Source organism: Perna viridis, chromosome 1, assembly GCF_037379345.1.
Source record: "Perna viridis isolate PV_CMFRI_1.1 ecotype Kerala chromosome 1, ASM3737934v1, whole genome shotgun sequence".
Classification (NCBI taxonomy): Eukaryota; Metazoa; Mollusca; class Bivalvia; order Mytilida; family Mytilidae; genus Perna; species Perna viridis.
Window position 1 is genome coordinate 38,606,762 of NC_142445.1, and position 21,096 is coordinate 38,627,857.

General features: G+C 30.2%; 1 protein-coding gene across 12 annotated transcripts in view; it reads right to left on the reverse strand.

Annotated features, from left to right (window-relative positions):
- LOC148628671 (MYCBP-associated protein-like) overlaps nucleotides 1–21,096 on the reverse strand; it is a 52,857-nt gene that overhangs the window by 6,210 nt on the left and 25,551 nt on the right. For 9 of the 12 annotated variants that reach the window (XM_088592157.1, XM_088592117.1, XM_088592175.1 and 6 more), the window contains 16 exons: nucleotides 17,680–17,831; nucleotides 16,831–16,940; nucleotides 15,098–15,156; nucleotides 14,258–14,364; nucleotides 13,576–13,747; nucleotides 12,775–12,894; nucleotides 11,799–11,862; nucleotides 10,452–10,656; nucleotides 9,945–10,063; nucleotides 9,231–9,453; nucleotides 8,567–8,639; nucleotides 6,685–6,872; nucleotides 6,029–6,175; nucleotides 5,219–5,329; nucleotides 3,648–3,772; nucleotides 2,239–2,345 (listed from right to left, as the gene is read on the reverse strand). In XM_088592157.1, the coding sequence (XP_088448283.1) occupies nucleotides 2,239–2,345; nucleotides 3,648–3,772; nucleotides 5,219–5,329; nucleotides 6,029–6,175; nucleotides 6,685–6,872; nucleotides 8,567–8,639; nucleotides 9,231–9,453; nucleotides 9,945–10,063; nucleotides 10,452–10,656; nucleotides 11,799–11,862; nucleotides 12,775–12,894; nucleotides 13,576–13,747; nucleotides 14,258–14,364; nucleotides 15,098–15,156; nucleotides 16,831–16,940; nucleotides 17,680–17,831 (2,082 nt within the window). Of the gene's footprint in view, nucleotides 1–284; nucleotides 300–1,076; nucleotides 1,143–2,238; nucleotides 2,346–3,647; nucleotides 3,773–5,218; nucleotides 5,330–6,028; nucleotides 6,176–6,684; nucleotides 6,873–8,566; nucleotides 8,640–9,230; nucleotides 9,454–9,944; nucleotides 10,064–10,451; nucleotides 10,657–11,798; nucleotides 11,863–12,774; nucleotides 12,895–13,575; nucleotides 13,748–14,257; nucleotides 14,365–15,097; nucleotides 15,157–16,830; nucleotides 16,941–17,679; nucleotides 17,832–21,096 lie in introns of all 12 variants that reach the window. The other 3 variants (XM_088592100.1, XM_088592109.1, XM_088592134.1) reach the window with 2 other exon arrangements.

A 21,096-nucleotide genomic window follows, 5' to 3' on the forward strand; every position in this document is an offset into this window, starting at 1 on the left:
AAAATATCTATGTCATAGATGCTTGAGGATAAATTTAAATAGCTATTCAGACCAACTGAGAAAAATGATGTGCCTGATTCTTACACAGAATGGTACTAAATATAATCATACTATACAGATGATGTTAAAACCTTGTCCAAATCTCTAGATTTTGAAAAGGCTGTCTGCATGGCATAAAATACTGTAAAGATCTTGTTGAAAGCCTCATTTATTACCAAAGTCAGCCATGTGCCTTATATTAGAACCTTCTACCATGCTACCTATACTAATAGTCTATAGATTACCTTTTACATTAGTTTCTATTGATAGTAATACAGAAAAAGTTATTTTGACATAATCACAACATGCTTGTTAATCACCCTGTATACAGAATGGACGGCAAAAGAAAGATAACTCTACTCTAAATAATGACACTGTTTGAATACTGTTATAAAGTTTTGAAAATATTCCTGACCTGATGACTACATAAATTTCTATTGCTAACACTTCTTGAAGATTTTCAACTATGTGTTGTTAAACTAATTTTCTGAATGTGAATACATGAACATAAACTTAAAAATTGTGTTGTGAAGTAGAAAACAAAATAAAAAATTAAGAATGTTTTCAGTTATTTTAACAACTTAAAAAGTTCTTTAATACCATTAACTTAAATTGAAAAGACTGACCCTGTTTTGTTAATGACACACTTTCTATTAGTACATGTACTAGAAAAGAGAGGTAACTCTCAAAAATTTGTAATTTTAAATTCCATCAGTTTATCACAGCAATATGGTTGAATATTTATCATAAGCATTGCCAGAAAACTGCATTACAGGAAATCCTTTAAAGCACCATGCTTTCAATCCATGCAATCTGATTTTTATATATTTTCATGCATTGAAACAGTTTCAATCCAGAAAGAAGTTTTATTAAAAGAATTTTTTAAAGATTGATAACTAGTATTATTAATAAGAAAAGATTTGTTTTTAATCAGATAGAACACTTTAATTAAGTTGTATTTGTCAGAAAGGATAGACCTAAAAAAAAAACTACAAACTGAAGATTTAACATGCCAGAATAGAAGGGAGACAACTCACTCTCACTTTCCAAAGATATTGAATGAACAGATGATTGTGATCGTTCACGAGTAAATCCTTCTTGAACTATGATTGGAAGAAATATAAAAAATAAAGAATGTTATTTAAATGCTTAAATGTTTGAGGTCTATCTTAATGAATTACAAATTAAATAATATCAAAAGAATAAAAGAAATCAATATTAAAATGCATCTACCTGGTACATACAAATTCCAGAGAAAGAACAAATAGTTCAAAACACTTTATTGAAATAATGAATAGAAAATTAAGATAATTTCCTACCAAATAGTATATGTTTTCGTGTTCAGCCTGTAAATGTAAACTCATTCTAAGCAAGCTTGGTCTGTTTTGCAATATTTTTTATTCATTGGGAAAACAATTGGTCCTGAAGTTAATTAAATTTTGTTGCTTAGCAAGAAATCAAAATAACATTGCTTTCCTAAAATCTTGAAAGGGAGATTTTAACTTAAAAATTGTTTATCATTAAAGTTGAATACTGCAATATTAAAGATAAAAAAATGATATATTGAGTTGTTAAGAAATGATGCTTCATTTCAATTAGTCATAAGACAGAATATTATTTGTTTAAAATAATGAAAATAAACATAAGTGGAACAATCATAACAAACACATTTAATAAGTAGCACTCCAAGTAAGAAGCATGCAAAATGTGGTTCATGATTGGAAAGTCTACATATTTTTATTTTTGATATTTTGTTCAAAATGTTATGGTAAACAGAAAGTTACATGTGGCTGTTCATATCACCCTTGTTCTTAGGAGATTAAATAATATAGAATGTATTGTAGAATTCAAAAATAAGGGAGATAATTCTGTTCATGACACTAAAATACAATAGAAACTATTGAATTTTCCATGTGAGTTATCTCATAAGTGCAGACAGATTCGAATGAATAATTATACATTTCATCATATAGACCTATAAACCAACTTAACTACAAAAAATAGAAATGTGAAGCCTTATTTTGGGATGTATCACAAATTATAGAATTTGCATGATTCTTATAAGGACTGCAAATTAAGTTTATTAAAATTTATTTCATGTTAAAAGACACCACACACAAATTCTTTGTTACAGATTTAATTGTTTTAATCTGAGTTAAAATTGTGAGCTCTACCAATAATGCAGGATAAAATACTTACGATCTTCAGTTTGCTCAAACGTTTCTCTCTCAGGCAGACCCATTACTTGTCGTATTGACATTGATTCTCCTATTATGTTATCAATTGTTTCCACTAACAACTCATATCTGTAAAAATACAAAAATAACAGTCTTAAATAAATATTCAAATTTTGGTAAGCTGTACATGTGTATCAAGGAGTAAACTCTCATCAGCTGCATTGTCATTATATGCATACCCCACTCATACAGGAAGTTGATATCAGAAAGCAACCAAGATTGCTTACAGCATATACCCTATCTATATGAAGACACACACCAAATTTGAAATCAATCCATCTATTGGGAACCAAGATTTTTGTGGCAATATTTTCTCTATCATTGCATATAGTGAAAAACAGTACATTCCATATTGTGAATAATGGCGAAGTCCCATAAAACAGGAAGAAAGCAATCAATATAGCTTACAACACATGCCTTATCTATATAAAGGCACACACCAAATTTGAAATTAATCCATCAATGGGAGCCAAGATAAATAAAGTGAAAATTTTGACAGACAAAATGACGAGGTGATACATAAATAACACCCACTCACACACAGGGAGTATAATAGGAAGATAAATTGAGTTTTACGGTGTATAATACAAGGATAAAGACTTTTTTGTAGGGACAAAATGTCTGAAATCTTTAAAATGTTTTCTGGTGTAAATAATAGAAAGTTTATAAATTTAATGTACCTATTAAATCTCATTAAAAAACCCTCAACAAACAAAAAAATTTTTTCTGACAAAAATGAAAGCATTTTTAAAGGACCTTAGTAGCAAATTTCTCTTTAATAAAGAATAAAATAGAGCTAGATTTATTACAATTCTGCAACATGTGACAAAAATATTATTTATGTAGCACTCCAGCTAAGGATCATGCAAAATGTGATTCATGGGTAAAAAGCCTATATATTTTTATTTTTGATATTTTGTTTGAAATGTTGTAGTAAACAGAAATTAACATGTGGTTTTTCATATAACCCGTGCTCTTAGGAGATAAAATTTGTATAGAATACACTGTAGATTTCAAAATTAAGGGAGATAACTCTGTAAATGACACTCAAATACAATAGAATCTACTGGATTTTCAATGTTGATTATCTTCTTAGAGCAGGCTGATTTGAATGAATAATTACAAACAATTTAATTACAAAAATAAAAATATGTAGTCTTTTTTAGGGTGTATCACATTTTTCAGATTTTGCATGATTCTTACAAAGACAGCTACATATTATGATACAAAAGACGGCTTGTTACAAAATAACACATTCTTTTTGCAAGTAAAACTACATGTATGATGAAAACAACCAAATACGAAACCAATATTTTTTTTCTACTTTATAGGAAATGAAAACATTACGAAAACAACAAATTTATGTCTAACCCTGCTTTATAGAGATCTTTCTTAACAGGTTTGTTAGGACAGTAGGACATCTTTGACACATGAGTGTTCATCTGATGTAAGAAGTCTTCCTTCCTTTCATCATCCTCTTCCATTGCCATTAGTTCCTACATTAAACAATTGTAAACAACAATGAAGCTACTGTCAGTTGTAGTAATAATATAACTTACATAGTGAACTAAGTTTGATTTTTTATAAGTCTAAATGATTTCAGCATAACATAAACCAGTACTATCTTTAAAAAAGATATCAGACACAGTAAAATTTGTTCTTTTTACTTACAATTTTCTACATTTCATTCAGGAAATAACACATGGTACGCAATTTCAATTTTCGATACAGTTTTTTTGAATGCCAATAAGTTATCAGTATTTGGCCAATCGGGAAACAGCATTGCGATCAGAAGACTTGCGTTTTCATGAAAGAGTGTCTTTAAGGTCAAAGGATAAAAAGAAAAACTTTACCGACTGCATCAGAAAAATAGCCACTGAAACAATGTCAACAATCATTTGAATTATTGCTCCCTTTTAGGTAAGAAGTTGAAATTTCTTTTCTTCATACCTAAAAAATTTTAAAATGTACCCAACCAGCCACCATAAACCTAGCTGATATAAAATGAAGTAAAAGAGTTATATCTTTTAATTTGTATTTTTAAAAAAGAAAACACTTATACACTTTCACCTTGTCAAATGAACCAAGAAATAAATGAAGTGGAACAAGAAACTGTAACAAAAACAAAACACTAAATTCAGTAATATGTCATTTAAAGATTCACTAACACGTCATTCAAAGATTTACTAACACGTCATTTAAAGATTCACTAACACGTCATTTAAAGATTCACTTACACATCATTTAAAAGATTCACTAACACATCATTTAAAGATTCACTTACATGTCATTTAAATATTCACTAACACGTCATTTAAAGATTCACTTACACGTCATTTACAGATTCACTTACACGTCATTTAAAGCTCTTTTATATATAAAGTAAAAATTGAACAACAACTCAAACAAAGAAAAGAAAGTGAAAAGGCAATTTTCAGCTGCTTACAAACAACAATGCTTTACACTGTAAAAAAATTGGCAAATTTGATCTTGAATGATGTAAATTTTAAAAATTTCAATAACATATATAAAAACTGATTTTTGATTTTTAACATATGTATTATTATAATAATATAATATAATATATTTTGGGTAGCATTTGATATTTAATGATTTGATAACAAATTTCATTTAAAAATATAAATAGTTAATTTTTTTCATTATCTCTCTGTTGTATGCAACTTGCCATATTAAATTATACTTTAATAGTCATGCCTTACATCATTGTGATAAATGATAAACTATTTGCTCACTTTTTGAAAATCTTACAATCTACATCTTAAATAATTCGAACAAATAGCCAAACTTACATCTGACAGTTTCATCTTCACAGGTTTAAATTACATCTTTATGAATATTTAAAAAGAAGTTTTACCTCCATCCCAAAGACCTTCCTTTCCAATAATTAAAACATCTCTGAGATTTTCCAAACAATTACTTACATCTTTGAGATCTTCCACACATAGATCCCATATTCTGTCATCTTTCTCTTCAGGGTTGATCTCAGCATACAGTTGTTTGAGAGCTTGGACTGCATCATGGTTGTAAAACAACTGCAAAAATAAATTATATGTATAAAAAATTTTCAGTTGACATAATTAGAATATTTAACATCTAAGATTTTTTGTAAAATTTTTCTGATGTTTTTTCACATCTAAAACAACATTTTAAGGAGGTACACCTAGGGTAAGGGACACAACTCTTGAAATCAGTGATATGTTTGTATCATATTCAATTTCACCAAAGCCTATCAAGCTTTCATTTGAAACAGAATGAAATCAGTCCAAGTTACTTTGATGCTTTCATGAGATTGGTGTAAAATGCTGAATACAAGCATTCCAATAATTAGTAAGAGTTGTGTCCCTACCCTAGGGGTACCTCCTTAAGGTTTTGGTCTCAGTAATTTGCATGGTGTTTAGGGTTTTGGTTAAACTTGAATAAATGACTTCATATTTGACAATCTATTCAGATACTAAAGATACGACATTACATATCAACAACATTAAGAGATAGTGGCGACAGTAAAAACAAAGGCCTTTTTAACTGCCACAGTTCCCAACGACATCAGTACAAATTTTGTTTAGTCCCTTTAGTGAGGCATAAACATCAGGTTTAAAAAAGAATTTCTCAGCAAAGGTCGTGATTATCAGGCCCATTACAGCATAGTCTTCAAAACTACAACAAAAATGATCTGACAAGTACATTACATTTTTTAAACTTCTTCCAAATAGTTTTATGAATTTAGTTGATACCTTGGGATTATTCCGATCAAATATTTCTTCCTCTGTAATGTAAGCATCAACAGGAGATGGAGGTCTATCCTGTATCTTGATTCCATTTATAATATTATGTAGGATTGTTCTCACAATCTGTTCTGCCTGTTTCTGTTGTAAATCTCGCTGAAAAAAAATAGACATTAAAAACTTTAAAAGGTAGTTTCAAAATGTGGAATGATATGACACATTCACTATGTTTACAAGAGTTACTATTCTTAGGCCAATAAAATCCGTTTTTGGTTCACAGACCAATTTTCATGAGGCAGGTGTTTTTTTCTATTATTAATGTTTATATCCATAAAGAATTAAGAGGCAGGAGTCTTTTTCTCTTTTTATTGATGTGGCAATATGAAATATCCGCTAAATATGAATGAGTGATGTCAGGGGTTTGAGGGAGCGAGGGTGAACTCAAAACCCTGACTTGGGAGGATGGGCATATTAATGATTACAAAAAGTTTTGAAACTGAGAAATAATAATAAATGCCAAACCTTTCAAAAATTTCATTGAAATCCATTGAGTGGTTTAGGAAATGTTGTGCTTACTAGAAATGTGGACAAAGAGACACACAAACAGACAGACAGGGTGATTCCTAAATACACCTGAAAGTTTATGCACATGCATGAAATAGTACCTCCAGCTCTTCTCTCTCCTTCTGGAATTTATCCTCCTGTAGGGCAATACCTCTGAGTGTAACAATGAGTGAAGCTCCTCCACACAAGACAGGTCGTGTTTCAAACCTCCACTGCTCAGTAAATACACCAGCATTTGGTGACTTGAATACAAATGGAAATTTCATGGTTTCCCCAGGCAGTATCACACCTTTTAAGAAGGAAACAGGTCTTTTAGTAATATACATGTATCTTTAAAGGTAAAGTATAAACAATACAAGTTTGGTCAAATTCACTTTGTTCTTGAAACTTTTCGATCATAACTGACTTAAACAGGTTTGGCAATTTTGTGTGTCTAGTATATGCGACAGAAATTTTTCTATGTTACTTCTTTTTCCACTAAATACTATATGGTACAGTGAAACACGTCTCAACTGATCCCCTTTTTAAGTATAAAATTTGTTTGGTTCAGATAGGTGTTTAGTATACCAAAAATCAATTACAGATTTAAATTGATGTAAAGGGATTTTAAACAGTGTTTTTTTATTTTCATGGTTTGGTTTAGACAGTTTTTATTTTAGTTTCCAGTCTTTGGTTTAGACAGTTTTTATTTCAGTTTAGACTGTTTTTTCTTACTTTTCAGTGTTTGGTTTAGACAGTTTTTATTATATTTTTCAGTGTTTGGTTTAGACAGTTTTTATTTTATTTTTTGCAGGGTTTGGTTTAGACAGTTTTTAATTTAATGTTTACATGGTTTGGTTTAGACAGTTTTTTGATTTTCATGGTTTGGTTTAGACAGTTTTTATTTTAGTTTTAAGTCTTTGGTTTAGACAGTTTTTATTTTAGTTTATACTGTTTTTTCTTATTTTTCAGTGTTTGGTTTAGGCAGTTTTTACTATATTTTTCAGTGTTTGGTTTAGACAGTTTTTATTTTATTTTTTGCAGGGTTTGGTTTAGACAGTTTTAAATTTAATTTTTTCATGGTTTGGTTTAGACAGTTTTTATTTTATTTTTTTGCAGGGTTTGGTTTAGACAGTTTTTAATTTAATTTTTTCAGTGTTTGGTTTAGACAGTTTTTATTTTATTTTTGCAGGGTTTGGTTTAAACAGTTTTTAATTTAATGTTTTCATGGTTTGGTTTAGACAGTTTTTATTTTAGTTTTCAGTCTTTGGTTTAGACAGTTTTTATTTTAGTTTAGACTGTTTTTTCTTATTTTTCAGTGTTTGGTTTAGGCAGTTTTTATTATATTTTTCAGTGTTTGGTTTAGACAGTTTTTATTTTATTTTTTGCAGGGTTTGGTTTAGACAGTTTTTAATTTAATTTTTTCATGGTTTGGTTTAGACAGTTTTTTTTATTTTCATGGTTTGGTTAGACAGTTTTAATTTTTTTTTGGAGGGTTTGGTTTAGACAGTTTATTTATTTTCATGGTTTGGTTTATACAGTTTTTTTTATTTTCATGGTTTGGTTAGACAGTGAAATACTTATACATCTTTCTACCATATCATAAATCAAATCAGCATCATTTGATCCAAATACAGGACTTTTTATCTTATAGAAAAAAAGGCAGTTCAATGATTAAATTCAACAGTAAATACAAGCTAAATGCATGTAGAGAAAATATCCTTTCACAAGCTAAGATTTGTGTGAGGACTACTAGAAAAATGTATAATAAAATCAAATATGAAAAAAAAAACAGAAACCAAGATTTAGCTTGTATTTGACTGCTGTTGCAGCAGAATTTAAATAGTAGAGTACACAGCAGCAGAATATAAATAGTAGAGTACACAAAGGTTTAGGATTGAAGAAAAGAAAGATACCAGAAAAAACTTAAATAAACAACTTATGGCATGCATGATTCATAACGATTTGTTACAAATGAATCAACAGTCCTTCCTTGAAACTTACCACTACTATTGTTGAAGTAAAATCTTTGTACTTGTGCATGAACCAGGTCAAAGGGGTTGTCTTTTGGCATTTTCTGTAACACAAAAAATGTAAGGCTACATTCAAACTTTCAAATGAGATTCTTTAGTGTCTTTTGTGATATTTAGTGAAAAATCTAAACTGCTAAAATCATGATGCTTAGTATAAAAGTGGTTTATTTCATATCATAATAAATTAATTTGAGATAAATACTGTAATCTGATTGGTTAAAATAATTTTGTTATATCTCAATGGATAAAAAAAATACTGACACACCCTTATTAAGTTAAATTCAGAGCTACTTTTCTCATGTTTAAAGATGAAAACATGTTTTCAAATTCATTTATAAGAATTGGCTGTGATAAAAATTTTGTCTATTGAAAAATAACATAAATTTTCCATGAGCATATTTTGTTTATTGCATTTCGCGCAATAAACAATATGCATGTGGAAAATTGTTATTTTTCAATAGACAAAATTTTTATTGTAGCCAATTCTTAATTATCTATAGTGCTTTTACCACAAAGCATGTATCTCCATGAAATATCTCCTTTCTAACAATATCTTCTCAAAATAAAAATCAACAAGGTACATTACTTTTACTCGACATTACATGATTGTTAATACATTTTCTTTTCAAACTCACCTTCCAATCATAATACACAGCAGTTGTTCCATCATTTACTATATATAGATATGATGTAACCCTCTCTGCAGCATTGGTCTCAAAAGTTACCCTGCCCTCAATACCAACTTGTCCAGCATAGGTATATCCATTACCAATCCATCTAGCAGGCTGTCCGGCAAAGCTCAGAGATGGTCCAAACACATTCTGGTTAGCATCATCCCCTTGGTCCTTATCATTATCTCTGAAATTTTACATTTTATATTGGTTCAAATTGGCAAAAAAATAGCTCTACATCTTTGCAGAATACCTTTCCACAGTCCAAACATGTAAAAAAAAATTAACACATGTACAAGCAATGGTTGACTGAAAATCCTTACCTTAAGAAAGGATGTTATGACTGAGAAAACAAAATCATGATAAAACATATTCTTAGTGATGAAAACAATTTGGGCTAATGCATCATTTTTCAAATAAAAAAAAAAGACATTTGATATTATTAAATTTTGCTTATTTTATTCTATACCATCTCTTATCTTTAATTATGTCATCAGTTTAATTTTTTTGAGAAATATTATAATTAAAATTATATTTCATACTCAAAAGCAATCTCAATTTTATAAAAAAAAAAAACCCAAAAAAACAAAAAAACAAAAAAAACTGTATTTAATGTGGTATGTATTATTCTTATTTTTGTATAATCTTACGATTACATGTAATACTTTTGAAACTCACAAGAAGTTGTCATCGAGATCATCGACTGACATTCTATCATCACGGACAAAGTCTACTTCAGATTCTGGTCTCTTCACCACAGGTTGGTTACTGCCGATTATCTCTAAACCATCAAAGTCCTATCAACATAGAATTTATTAATTTACATCTCTTTACCACAAGTTAGTAAGTGAGAGGTGAGTATCGGATAAACACTTTATGAGTTCGGAATACAATACAATTCCTTAACTTTGTAGAAGAAAAGTCTTAAAATGTCAGCATTAGGAAACATGTGTTGGCAAAAAAAAAAAAAACAAATGTTTACCTTACAAAATCTTCATCAAAATAGCTTTGCTTAGGTAATATTGTTACCATAAATACAGATATACTCTTCTTTTTTTATCCAGGAACCAGGAATTCAAGTAAACAATGAAATGTTTTTTATCCTCTCCATGAAAATCGATTCCATTGAAAATTAAGGTAACCAGTTTAATTAACAACAAATATTTTTATCATTCATTTACTTACAGGTTGATGAGGGTCAAGTTCTTCAATGTATGTGCGAAGTTCTTTCTTTCTTTTCTCCAGGTATGGGGCTTTATGCCAAGGATAGTGTACAGGGGCTGTATGGGTGGGGGCCCAATGCCAGCCTTTCTCGTTCCTCACACTCTTGGGTATACCAACATGGGTCACTGGCTGGGGGTAGCCTTTCTCAGTCTGAGTAAGGGTCATACTGGAATAAAAGTTTTTTTATAGTATTACAGTTATGCTAGGGTATTTTTCAATTTTTTTTTTCTTTCCTAATTTTTTATAAATGTAAATGATCGTGAAAGAATTTAATTATCAATATAATATTTACTAAATTATAATTAAAGATAATAATTGCCTCTATTACAAGACATGCTTTTGAAAGTCATTTTAAATAAATATTGGTACATAAAAACTGTTTTCAAAGTTAAAAATAAATTAAAAAATTGTGCATAAAGATATACCTAGACACAAGTGATACCATTGAATATTCTAATACTTGCCTGTAACCAGTCTTTATTGATTCAACAACACAAAAACAATGATTTTCACAGACAAAATAGTTGAAAATAAGTCTTCAAGAAAGATTTATAATGGTCCACTAGTATGAAATACAATGGATAAATACCAGGTAAGTAAAGAATTGATGAGTTGTAAGAATGACCTTTAAACCTTGGTAAATTATAGTAAAATTTGATAAATAGCTTAATCTCTAACAAAAGCCCTAAAAAGAACAAAAAGAAAAAGAAAAAGATAATAAAACTCAACAAATATAACCACTATTTATACCTTAGACCTGAACATAAACTTAGGTCTGTGGGCATACGCCTGTAAATTATCAGTCATATATATATAAAAGTATAATCCTACAATCATTTTTTGTTACAACTATGTACACATAGATTTTCATAGTTTTGTATTAAATATACAGTAATTTTAAAGAACTACAAAAACCTTTAACTATGATTTTCAATAAAGCTATCAGAACTAGAACTAGGAATTATGTAATCAGGATCACCAAAGTATATCCCCACTTTGATTCTGTCATCTCCCTTTACAAGTTTTCAATGATTCTTATCTTCCTCAATATGGTACTCAACCTTCATATAAATTTTAATTAAATTCTATTTAATGGTTTAAAATGTTCATGGATGGCAGTGATTACTAGTTATGATTAAACAGTCTACAGTATTTTCAAATCAATGCCTTAAAATAAGAAATTCCTATATAAGTATAGCAAAACTTGGATATTCTCCATTTGGCCATTAGTGATATTTCTTGGACTGTCAAAACTCAGCAGTTTCATCCTCAATAAAAAAACCCATCAATTTAAATTTAACAACTTACTGTATTCCAGTGTCGTCGTCACCAAACTGTTCCTGTTGCTTCCAGAATTCACTTCCTACACGATCTGTAAAACAATTTTAAACATTTTAAATTGCTAGGGAAGACATTTTTTTTTTATATCTGCATTTGTATATTATTTACTTTTGTTTGTGTAAAAATGTTTCTGCAAAATTTGTTTGTGTTGGAGTGAAAAAATGTGTTTTCTTTCTAATTCAATGTACCCTGCAAGTTCATCAATCAGAAAGCTTTTGAATTGAAGTTATTTTTGTAACAAATTGTTACAATTTACAACTCACATTTTCAAAATTTCATCTTTATTTACAAATCAACAAGTCACCTTTACTTAGAATTAGCTTTCAATTTTTTTCATGTAAAATAAATCAAATCTAATACAACTTCTAAGAATTCACAAATCCTTTAAAACCATTGATTGATTGTTCATAGTTTAACTTCCTATGACAGATATTTAATGCATTTCAGTATGAGAACAACAGACCAATTGAACAGACCCTACTTTGTACTAGTCTGACATGCTGTGCAGATATTTATTGTGCTTAAAGCTCAAAGAAGCAACAGCCCTCAGCTAAGCATGCCACCCAACTAAGACACATTATTCTGACTCCGAGCCAACCAATCTTCACTCTATCCCCTAAAACATTGGATGCCTAGCAGAGAAGCAGTGATTATCAATTTTAAAGTCTTCGGTTTGATTTGGCAGGGGATAAAACCCATGAACTCTTTTGCACTCAAGACCAGTATGCTACCCTGAGACCACTGAGGTTGTTCCTGTATAATCTGACTATTTAAAATGACTTTAAACTAATATTTTTTTCCAACTTGTATATTCAGACACCCTGCCTTATCCAACAACAAGTCAAATGATGGGGTGGGATTTGATAGGCAAAAAATCTTCACTTACAAAAGTTGCAAGTCCCACAGTATGATTAGATAGGTACATCAAAATGCATTTACTTACATCCTTTTCCATAATCAGCAAGGGGAATAGTTCTATCCAGTATGTATCTTTCTTCTTGTATCCTCCGGTAATTGTCTGCAGCATTCATAGCTAAGTCTTCTGGATTCTTTTGGAGTAATTCTAAAACAAATAACCAATACTGCCATTACTGATTTTCTTTTTTATTGCTGTACCAGTAAAACAATTACTTTCTCAGGCATTTACCTTGCCTTTTTTATATCTATATACTGTGTTTTTTTATACATATACATAGCAAAAAATTCATGTAATCAAATTTTGGTGTGCGATACATGTATATATTTCCATTTAATTTCTCTCTATTTTGAGTCAAGGTGAACGTTGCTTTTCAACTTTTTTCTTTTTCAGGGCAACATTAGCAAAAACAAGCATATTTTAAATTCTGTATTAAACAGTGATTATTTTATGAGGTCAAACAACAAAGTGGAAAATGGTAAAATCAGAAGTAAAAATACAGTAAATAAAAGAATCCGCTAAAAAATGGAAGTAAATCATCCTTGATTGAAGGAAGGTAAATTAAAAATCATAAAACAAACATCTACAATAAGGAGGTAGACCTAGGGTAAGGGACATAACTCTTGAGATCAGTGATAAGTTTGTATCATTTAATTTCACCAAAGCCTACCAAGCTTTCATTTGAAACAGAATGAAATCAGTCTAAGTTACTTTGATGCTTACATGAAATTGGTGTAAAATGCCGAATGCAAATGTTCCAATGATTTGTAAGAGTTGTGTCCCTTACCCTAGGTCTACTACATTAAATTTGGCTAAAAATCATCATACTAGAGATATATCCTTGTTGTTTCTTCCTCTCAATCATTTTCATCTGCCAGTTGTGTAAAGCCTTGTTTTCATTAGCATGAGTAGGAGCTCTATAACCTCTCTTCTTCTTCTCATACTTCACTGTGGGGATTGTGTTCTCCTTTTCAGCTTCACCTCCAGGCACAGATACATCCTGCAAATAAAAAATTTATACATATATCCATGTTACATGCTTTTATTCTAGAAAATTAAAACATGTTGATAAAGTCATAAAAAATCTTTATAAAAATATGTTAAAAAGTTTGACTATCAAGAGAATGAGAACACATTCGAAAAATAAAACTACTGGGAAAGTTCCCTTATTTGAGGATAACAATTTTGGTGGTTAATGGTAGTAATGCTAGTTAACAGATTCTTGTATTCAGAATTCAACAATGAATGGACAATTTTCTACTTGTTGGGAACCAGATTTTGTGGCTTACCACACCATGAAAAGCCACAAAAATTGGTACATGAAAAATGACATTTTCACAGTATATGTGCCCAACCTTTGATGGCATGATTAATTAAAATTAATTAAGTATCGTAGAGCTCTTGTTAAAACTTGACTCAGGTAAAAAAAATATTATCTGTACTTCGTTACAAGGAAAAGCAACAAAGTACTCAAAACTGCAGGAAAAAAATGACTTAAATTGAAACACACCAAAAGATCTCCTTTTTCCACTGCTATCTTCTTAAAATCACTATAGTTTCCAAGCAGACTGTGTGGTATAACAGCACCATCTTGGGAATATCTTGGACCAGCAAAACCTGCAAACATAAATTAAGATATTGTACCCAGCCGAGAAAGTAAGTATTTGAATCAAGGATTTTTGTCTCATCACATTTGTTCATCTGATTCAAATAACACTGTCAAATAAGTTTACATGGTAAACTAAATTCATCTCTTTTTAAGGAATGCTTTTGAACAGCGTCTAAAATGTACATTTTTTTGTAGAAAAAACTTTTTATACGACAAATGTTTACTAAATAATGGAAATAATTGCATTACCAGTATTTTGTATTGATTTATATTTGTTGGTTAAAGAACAACTATAAATAAAACTTTTTTTTTAATTTTGGGCAGCTACAGCCAGTAAAAAGATAATATACAGAGGATAGAGATTGTCTTCCCTAGATTAACTGGTAATTGTCTAATGAACTGCCTTTGGTAATAAACTGGACAATTGACAAGGAGATTGAAAAGAAACATAAGTATTTTAATTTGTGTCTGGTAGAAAGTTTAAATCTACTTGTCCAGTTAAATACCAAAGGCAGTTCAAGAGAAGACCATGTCTATCCCCTGAACATTGTTGTTGTATATGCTGTAAGAGCTGTTAAGCTAAAGGTACCCCCCGTTGAACTTTTTTTTTGTGTATGAGTAGCTGAGTAGCTGTCTCACTGGCATTTCCCCTACATCTTTGTCACTAGTTTTTATTATTGTTTGAATATTTTCCTGTAAGAGCAATAATGTCCAGCATTATTATTTTATATAAAATCTCACCAGAATAGTCTGGCTCCTTGATGGGTGCATCTGGTGGAGCTGGCCTTGCAACAGTGACACTGTAATGACAAAGAACAGTTAGATTTACTTGTTTGTGGGCATTCAAACATTAATTTTATTCATAATCTTGCAGTGCAATTCTTCTGAAGTAAAATTAAGATAACAATAGCTATAAAAATATTGACAAAAAAACATGAATCTTATTACACTTAAAAGAAATTTAGACTCAAGTAGTCAAGATTGGTCACATATCAACTGTCAATATTATTCATGATCTTGCAGTACATATTGTCAAAAATTAATATAAGGTGCCAAAAGCTATAAAAATATTGACAAAATGGTTAAAGAACATTATAATAGTTTGTAAGAATCAATAGGATACTTGCCTTAAAGGCTCAAATACAAAAGCATTCATGGCATTATGTTTTTTTCAGGTTTCTATATAAAGCTCTAATCCATATTATATAAATACTAAAATAGTAACACTTATTTAACCTTTCCATATCAAATTTCTTTTTACTTTTGTTTCAAGACAAAGAAACTTCATATCTTGAGTTACATTTTCTATAAGAAGTAAAATTAAGTACATTAAAAAAAAAAAAAACATTTCACAACAATCGGGATGTGTAAAAAGGGTAGTGCTTATTCTGGTCATGTTGAATTTTATGCATAGGAAATGCATTATTGTTGCAAGGACAAGTTGGTTTTAAGCTTTAAGTGGGATTCTATGCCATGAAGAAAGAATCAGCAGCATCATAGATATATGTGTAAACTGGGCCTGTATTGCAATTTTGCACCACAAATAGGTTCGTTACTTTTTTAAGGGGTCTTTACCATGAAAAAAATTTAGCAGCATAGACGGTATATATTTGTGTCAACTTTAAGTGATCAAAGACACAAGACAAGCTTCCAGTGTAAGTTTTTGTAACAACCAAAGAACCAGGCAAAATAGGAAAAATCAGAAACATGAACGTTAAAACCCCTCCGATCTGACGATATGATTTCACTCAATGATGCTTTCTCTTTTTGAAAAGACCATTAATTGATCTCTGCATCACCGGAATGTAGGAAAAATGAGGTTTGTTGACAGTTATCTTCCCTTGAAATGTTCAAATTCAGTGCATTTCTATGTATACAAAAGAGACATGGAATATCTCGTCTTTTTCTTTGATTCTGATGGTGCAAATTATAGTCAAATTAAACTTTCAAAATTGTGGGTTTTTTACATACCATGTTTCACCCACTGCCTGATTCTTACAAAGACTGACACTTAAGTTTTTGAATCATACATCTATTATGAAAGTTGAGATGGAAGATAATACAGCTAAACATGTCTTAACCTAACCCCTTTTGTTTTGGATAGACAAATAATTACTCATATGAGGAGACGTAAAAAGTGTCTGGTTTAGACAGGTTTTTAAATTATTCAGGGGTTGGTTTGGACAGGTTTTGTTTTATCAGTATTGCAAAGGGCGAGATGCCAACCTGATGTTACCTCTGTCAAAGCCACAAAATTGTCATTATTTCTTTTTATTGGTGACTTCTCAGTCAGTTTACCCTAACATTGTCAATGGAAATCAATGAAAGTCCTTACCAAAGTGTGCTGTCTTAGAATATGAAAAACTCAGACAAGAAAGAGCAATTGTTATAAATGCAAAAATATTGAAATCTATACATCGGTCCCAATAACACAATGTAGCATTTAATTCACAGTTCACTACAAAGCAGCTTACATTTTAGGCTTTGGTTTGTTCAGCTCAGACTCAGGTTTCATTTTCTTCACAATGATTTTAGCAGTTTTTGGGGACCTGTCTTTCTCCTTCCTAGGTGACTGGTCCACAATCTATAAAATGAGAAAAATAAATGACCCATTTTGTCTATTTATCTTTGTAAACAGTTGTCTATTGATAAAGTTAGACTTCTTTGTCATAAAAAAATCATTGTATAATACATCTTAATGTAAACAACATATGACAAAAAGTAAATAAAAAACATTTCACTGAACTGCATTTCTTGACTTTAAAAATAGAACTATCAATACTATTGAAAGAGTCTATTGTTCACATGATCTAAACTATCAGAACCATTCAGATGGGTAAAACATGCATTTGAACTATAAATGCACAACAAGAAAAACATTCCATTCAGTGAAAGAACATATAAAAAAGATGGGGAACTAAATGTTCAATATACAGAATGAAAAGCTAGGATATACAATATCAATAACTAGATTTAAGAATTGTCAAAACATCACTAATCTTTGAGAGACAATACTTTAAAACAGTTCTTTTATCATTATTTTAACTTCTACTGACAGCTCTTGACCTCTTCTACCAATATTCCTTTTTTATTTTCTCATTAAGAATCTATGTAAGAACAAAACAAACCAGTAGTCCTTTTCATAAAAAATCAAAAGTATAAAATTAGTCCTAAGTTATAATGTCATTTGTGACATCATAACTTACCACAGATTTTACACTTATGATTTTTTGTGAAATAAATATTGTTGTATATGTACATGCACAACAGTACAGTTTTACTGTACTTTTATACTCATATCAAAATTATACAAAGATGGTTACATTTTTAAGATCTTCTTCTTTGATCTGGAGTTTTTCAATCTCCTCATTCCATAGTACATTTCTGGTGGGTGACTGGTTCTCCTCGGCATCTTGGGAAGGTGTTGCTGACTTCTCAGGGGTTCCACCTTGGTTCTTTCCTCTCTTGATCTTATCTACAACAGATAAAACAATGGATTGAGAACACTTCCTCTAATAATTATCAAGTGTTGTTTTGTTGAGTCAGTCTTTATTGAAGGCATTTATTTATATCATGATAGAATGCTAAATAGCAAATGCACAAAAGTGACAGAAGTTGGTCAAACATCCATGAAACTGGATGCCATATAAAACAAGAGGATTCCAAACCAGAAGTGGATCCAGACACTTTGAAAAGGAGGGGTGCCAGCTGGATTTCATCAGAAAAGGGTGGGGGCTAGGTCATTATTTACCATTTTTTGTCCAATCTACGTGTCAAAATGACAAATTTTCCAATAAAAAGGAGGGGTGACAACCCCCTGCACCCCTGGATCTGCCAATGCATTCTGTCATTGTACGGAGTGAAAAGTTCAGGCCAAATTGGGTCACATTACTTAAATATTAGAGCAAAAAGAAAAGATAATCAACAGTAAGATGTATTTTATCCTGTACAAGACTCGAAATATTTACCTTTTCTAACTCAAGTGACTCATAAATTTAGACATACACATAGTTATAACTCATAAAATCATATAATTAGACTCATACATGCAATCATAACTCATAAACTCATAAATTTACACTCACTGATTTTGACTCATAGACTCAAAAACGTTATACTGGTAAACTAAAATGTCTAACAAAAGCAACACTTCTGCAATTTCAAATCAAGAAAGCAAGTTTTTTTTTGTAAAGGGTACCAAAATATTGAACCTTTATCTTACTAATGTCAGAGGTTAAAAGGGCATGCAAGGGTATGGATACAATAATACTAGTATCAAACTATAAAGGAAAACTATTACTCCTTACACATAAATAAAAAATTAGAGGTACCCCTCCTAAAAAAACATTGCATTACAGTGTTCTGGTTACGATTTGAAAGTAAAGGGGTGCAGGAAATATAGAGGACACTTTAACACATACCATGTTTATTTCAACCAAAAAAGAACTTTGATCTTTGGTTTTTTTTTAATCTTAAAGGGACATTCAGATAACTGTTAACGGGCACTAAGGAGGAACTCAATAGGGGCAGAGGGGCACAGGCTTGATAGGGGCGAGGCACAGCACCCTTCATTTTGCCCTAGATAGGACAATGCATTAAAAATAAGTTTATTACAATTCACATTTGATCAAACAGTAATCTGTCCCAATCTTTTTTTTCAGACTTCCTGGATAAACCAATTCAATACTTATATCAAACTAAAGCCTATCACAACACAAATCTTAAAAGACTAACACAGTTTTAACAGTCTTTATCAGTTTGAACAACAAAGCCAGTTTTGTATTTTTATAAAGCAGATTTTGATTTCTCATGCAACACTAGAACCATGTAAGGCTACTTGATACAAAATGAAAGTGGCATACACAAGCATTTTTTGTATCCTACAAAAAGGGATCAAATTACTTCAATTTATTTAAAAAAGAAGATTAATTCAAATTCAATGCAGGAGTATTTGCATAACTTTTAAATTCTATCCTTCTATAACATCCCAAAGTTTGACAATTCAATGGAAATTATAAGTAATGTATGAAAGAATTACCGCTCTGATGTCACTTCAGATGTAAGTAAATAAATTGTCAACATAAAACATTTTAATGGACAATAAAATACATTATATTTTCTACGTGGTTGTTTGTTAAAAAGATATCCCCATAAAAAACATAACGATCGTAATTTTTCACGACAGTTTAAGACAGTCATAACTGTTTAGTATACATCACAAAGCATTTTAAGAGCTATTGAAATAGTCATCTTTAAAATTACCTAACAACAATTCAAAAACCTACCCCTTAGGTGTTCTTCTTTATTCAAATCACGTTCCAACTTCACTACTCTACTTACGCATTGTTACGAAGACAAAAGATCACTAATCAGAAGAGCTAGAAAAACGCCCAAAAAAATGGCATAAAAAGCTGCAAAATCCAGAATTCTAGGTACAAAAATCAGCCATGATATTTGTCAATAAATCCAAGGGTGGTTTCCAATAAACCAACAAATTAGTAACAATTAAAAAGATTAAATATCCCTAACAAACTATCATAAGAATCTAATTTTATGGTTTTAGAATGGAACAAATGCATGCAGTTTATCAATTTATATTCAATCAAGATTTTTTTTATCTAACCCTATAGCCTTTACAATATTTATAAGTCGACGTTGGTTTGTTACTACAATTTATCTTGCACCAACCCCCTCTACACTATTATTTAAGTCTATAGAATTATGACCCTTTCAGAAATCAGTCGATATAATTGCTCTGGTAAACTGCATTATGCATTAGGTATGAAGAATGGGTAATTATATTGAAATCCAACATGCAATGTTGATTCATACCCTGAATTGCCAGTGGTAATGTAAGTAGCTTTTACCAATATCATTTTGAAAATAATTGCATGTCAATTTTAACACATAAGTGGTGGGTCACTAGATTTGCAAAAAGAGATGCCTCTTATCCTTGGCCACTAATTTTTCCTGAAGAAAAATGAGAAAAAAAATATTCAATGTATTCACTTGTGTTATTTTAAATACAATTCTAGATTACAAATTATTTTTTGAAATATATTTTGCTTTCTCAGACTCTGAATCAGAATCTGAGTTTTTTTTAATGAAGTAACAAAAAATAAAAAAAAAAACATCTAAGCCATCCGTTTTCTGAGCTCAAGTAGTTTGTACTGAGTGAAAAGTTCAGGCCAAATAATTATACCACAACTTATAATCATTTTCAAATGAAATTTTTAATCAAATGTTTTAACTAAAATCGAAGTTCATAACGTCAGCTTATTACTTCTAATTTCCTAATTTGCATGTTGGAAGTAATTACCACAAAGAGTAAATACAAAAAATGTATCTTAAGATCATGACTGTATTCAAGGTATTCTAATTTCTTTCATGAGCTTTGTAAAGATTTTATTTTCATGTAATAAAATGAAGACCTAATTTCCATGATGTATAATAATAAAAAAAGGCTTTAACAATAAGGTCTGGGTAATTCAGTTTACTATAATTACACTCTTAAATACCAATAGGTCTTAACATTAGGGTGTCACTAGGAAAAGACCTGACACCTTAGTAATTCTCATAAACAATACATGTACATTGCCAGAAAATATCAAATTGATTTGTATGAGTTTTAGAAACAGTCAAATCATGAGGATGTCCCAAGTGATTCTGACTGTTTCAGAGAGTACCAAACAAATTTGATATTTCTGGCAATGTTCAAAATGTATTGTTTTCATCTAGCA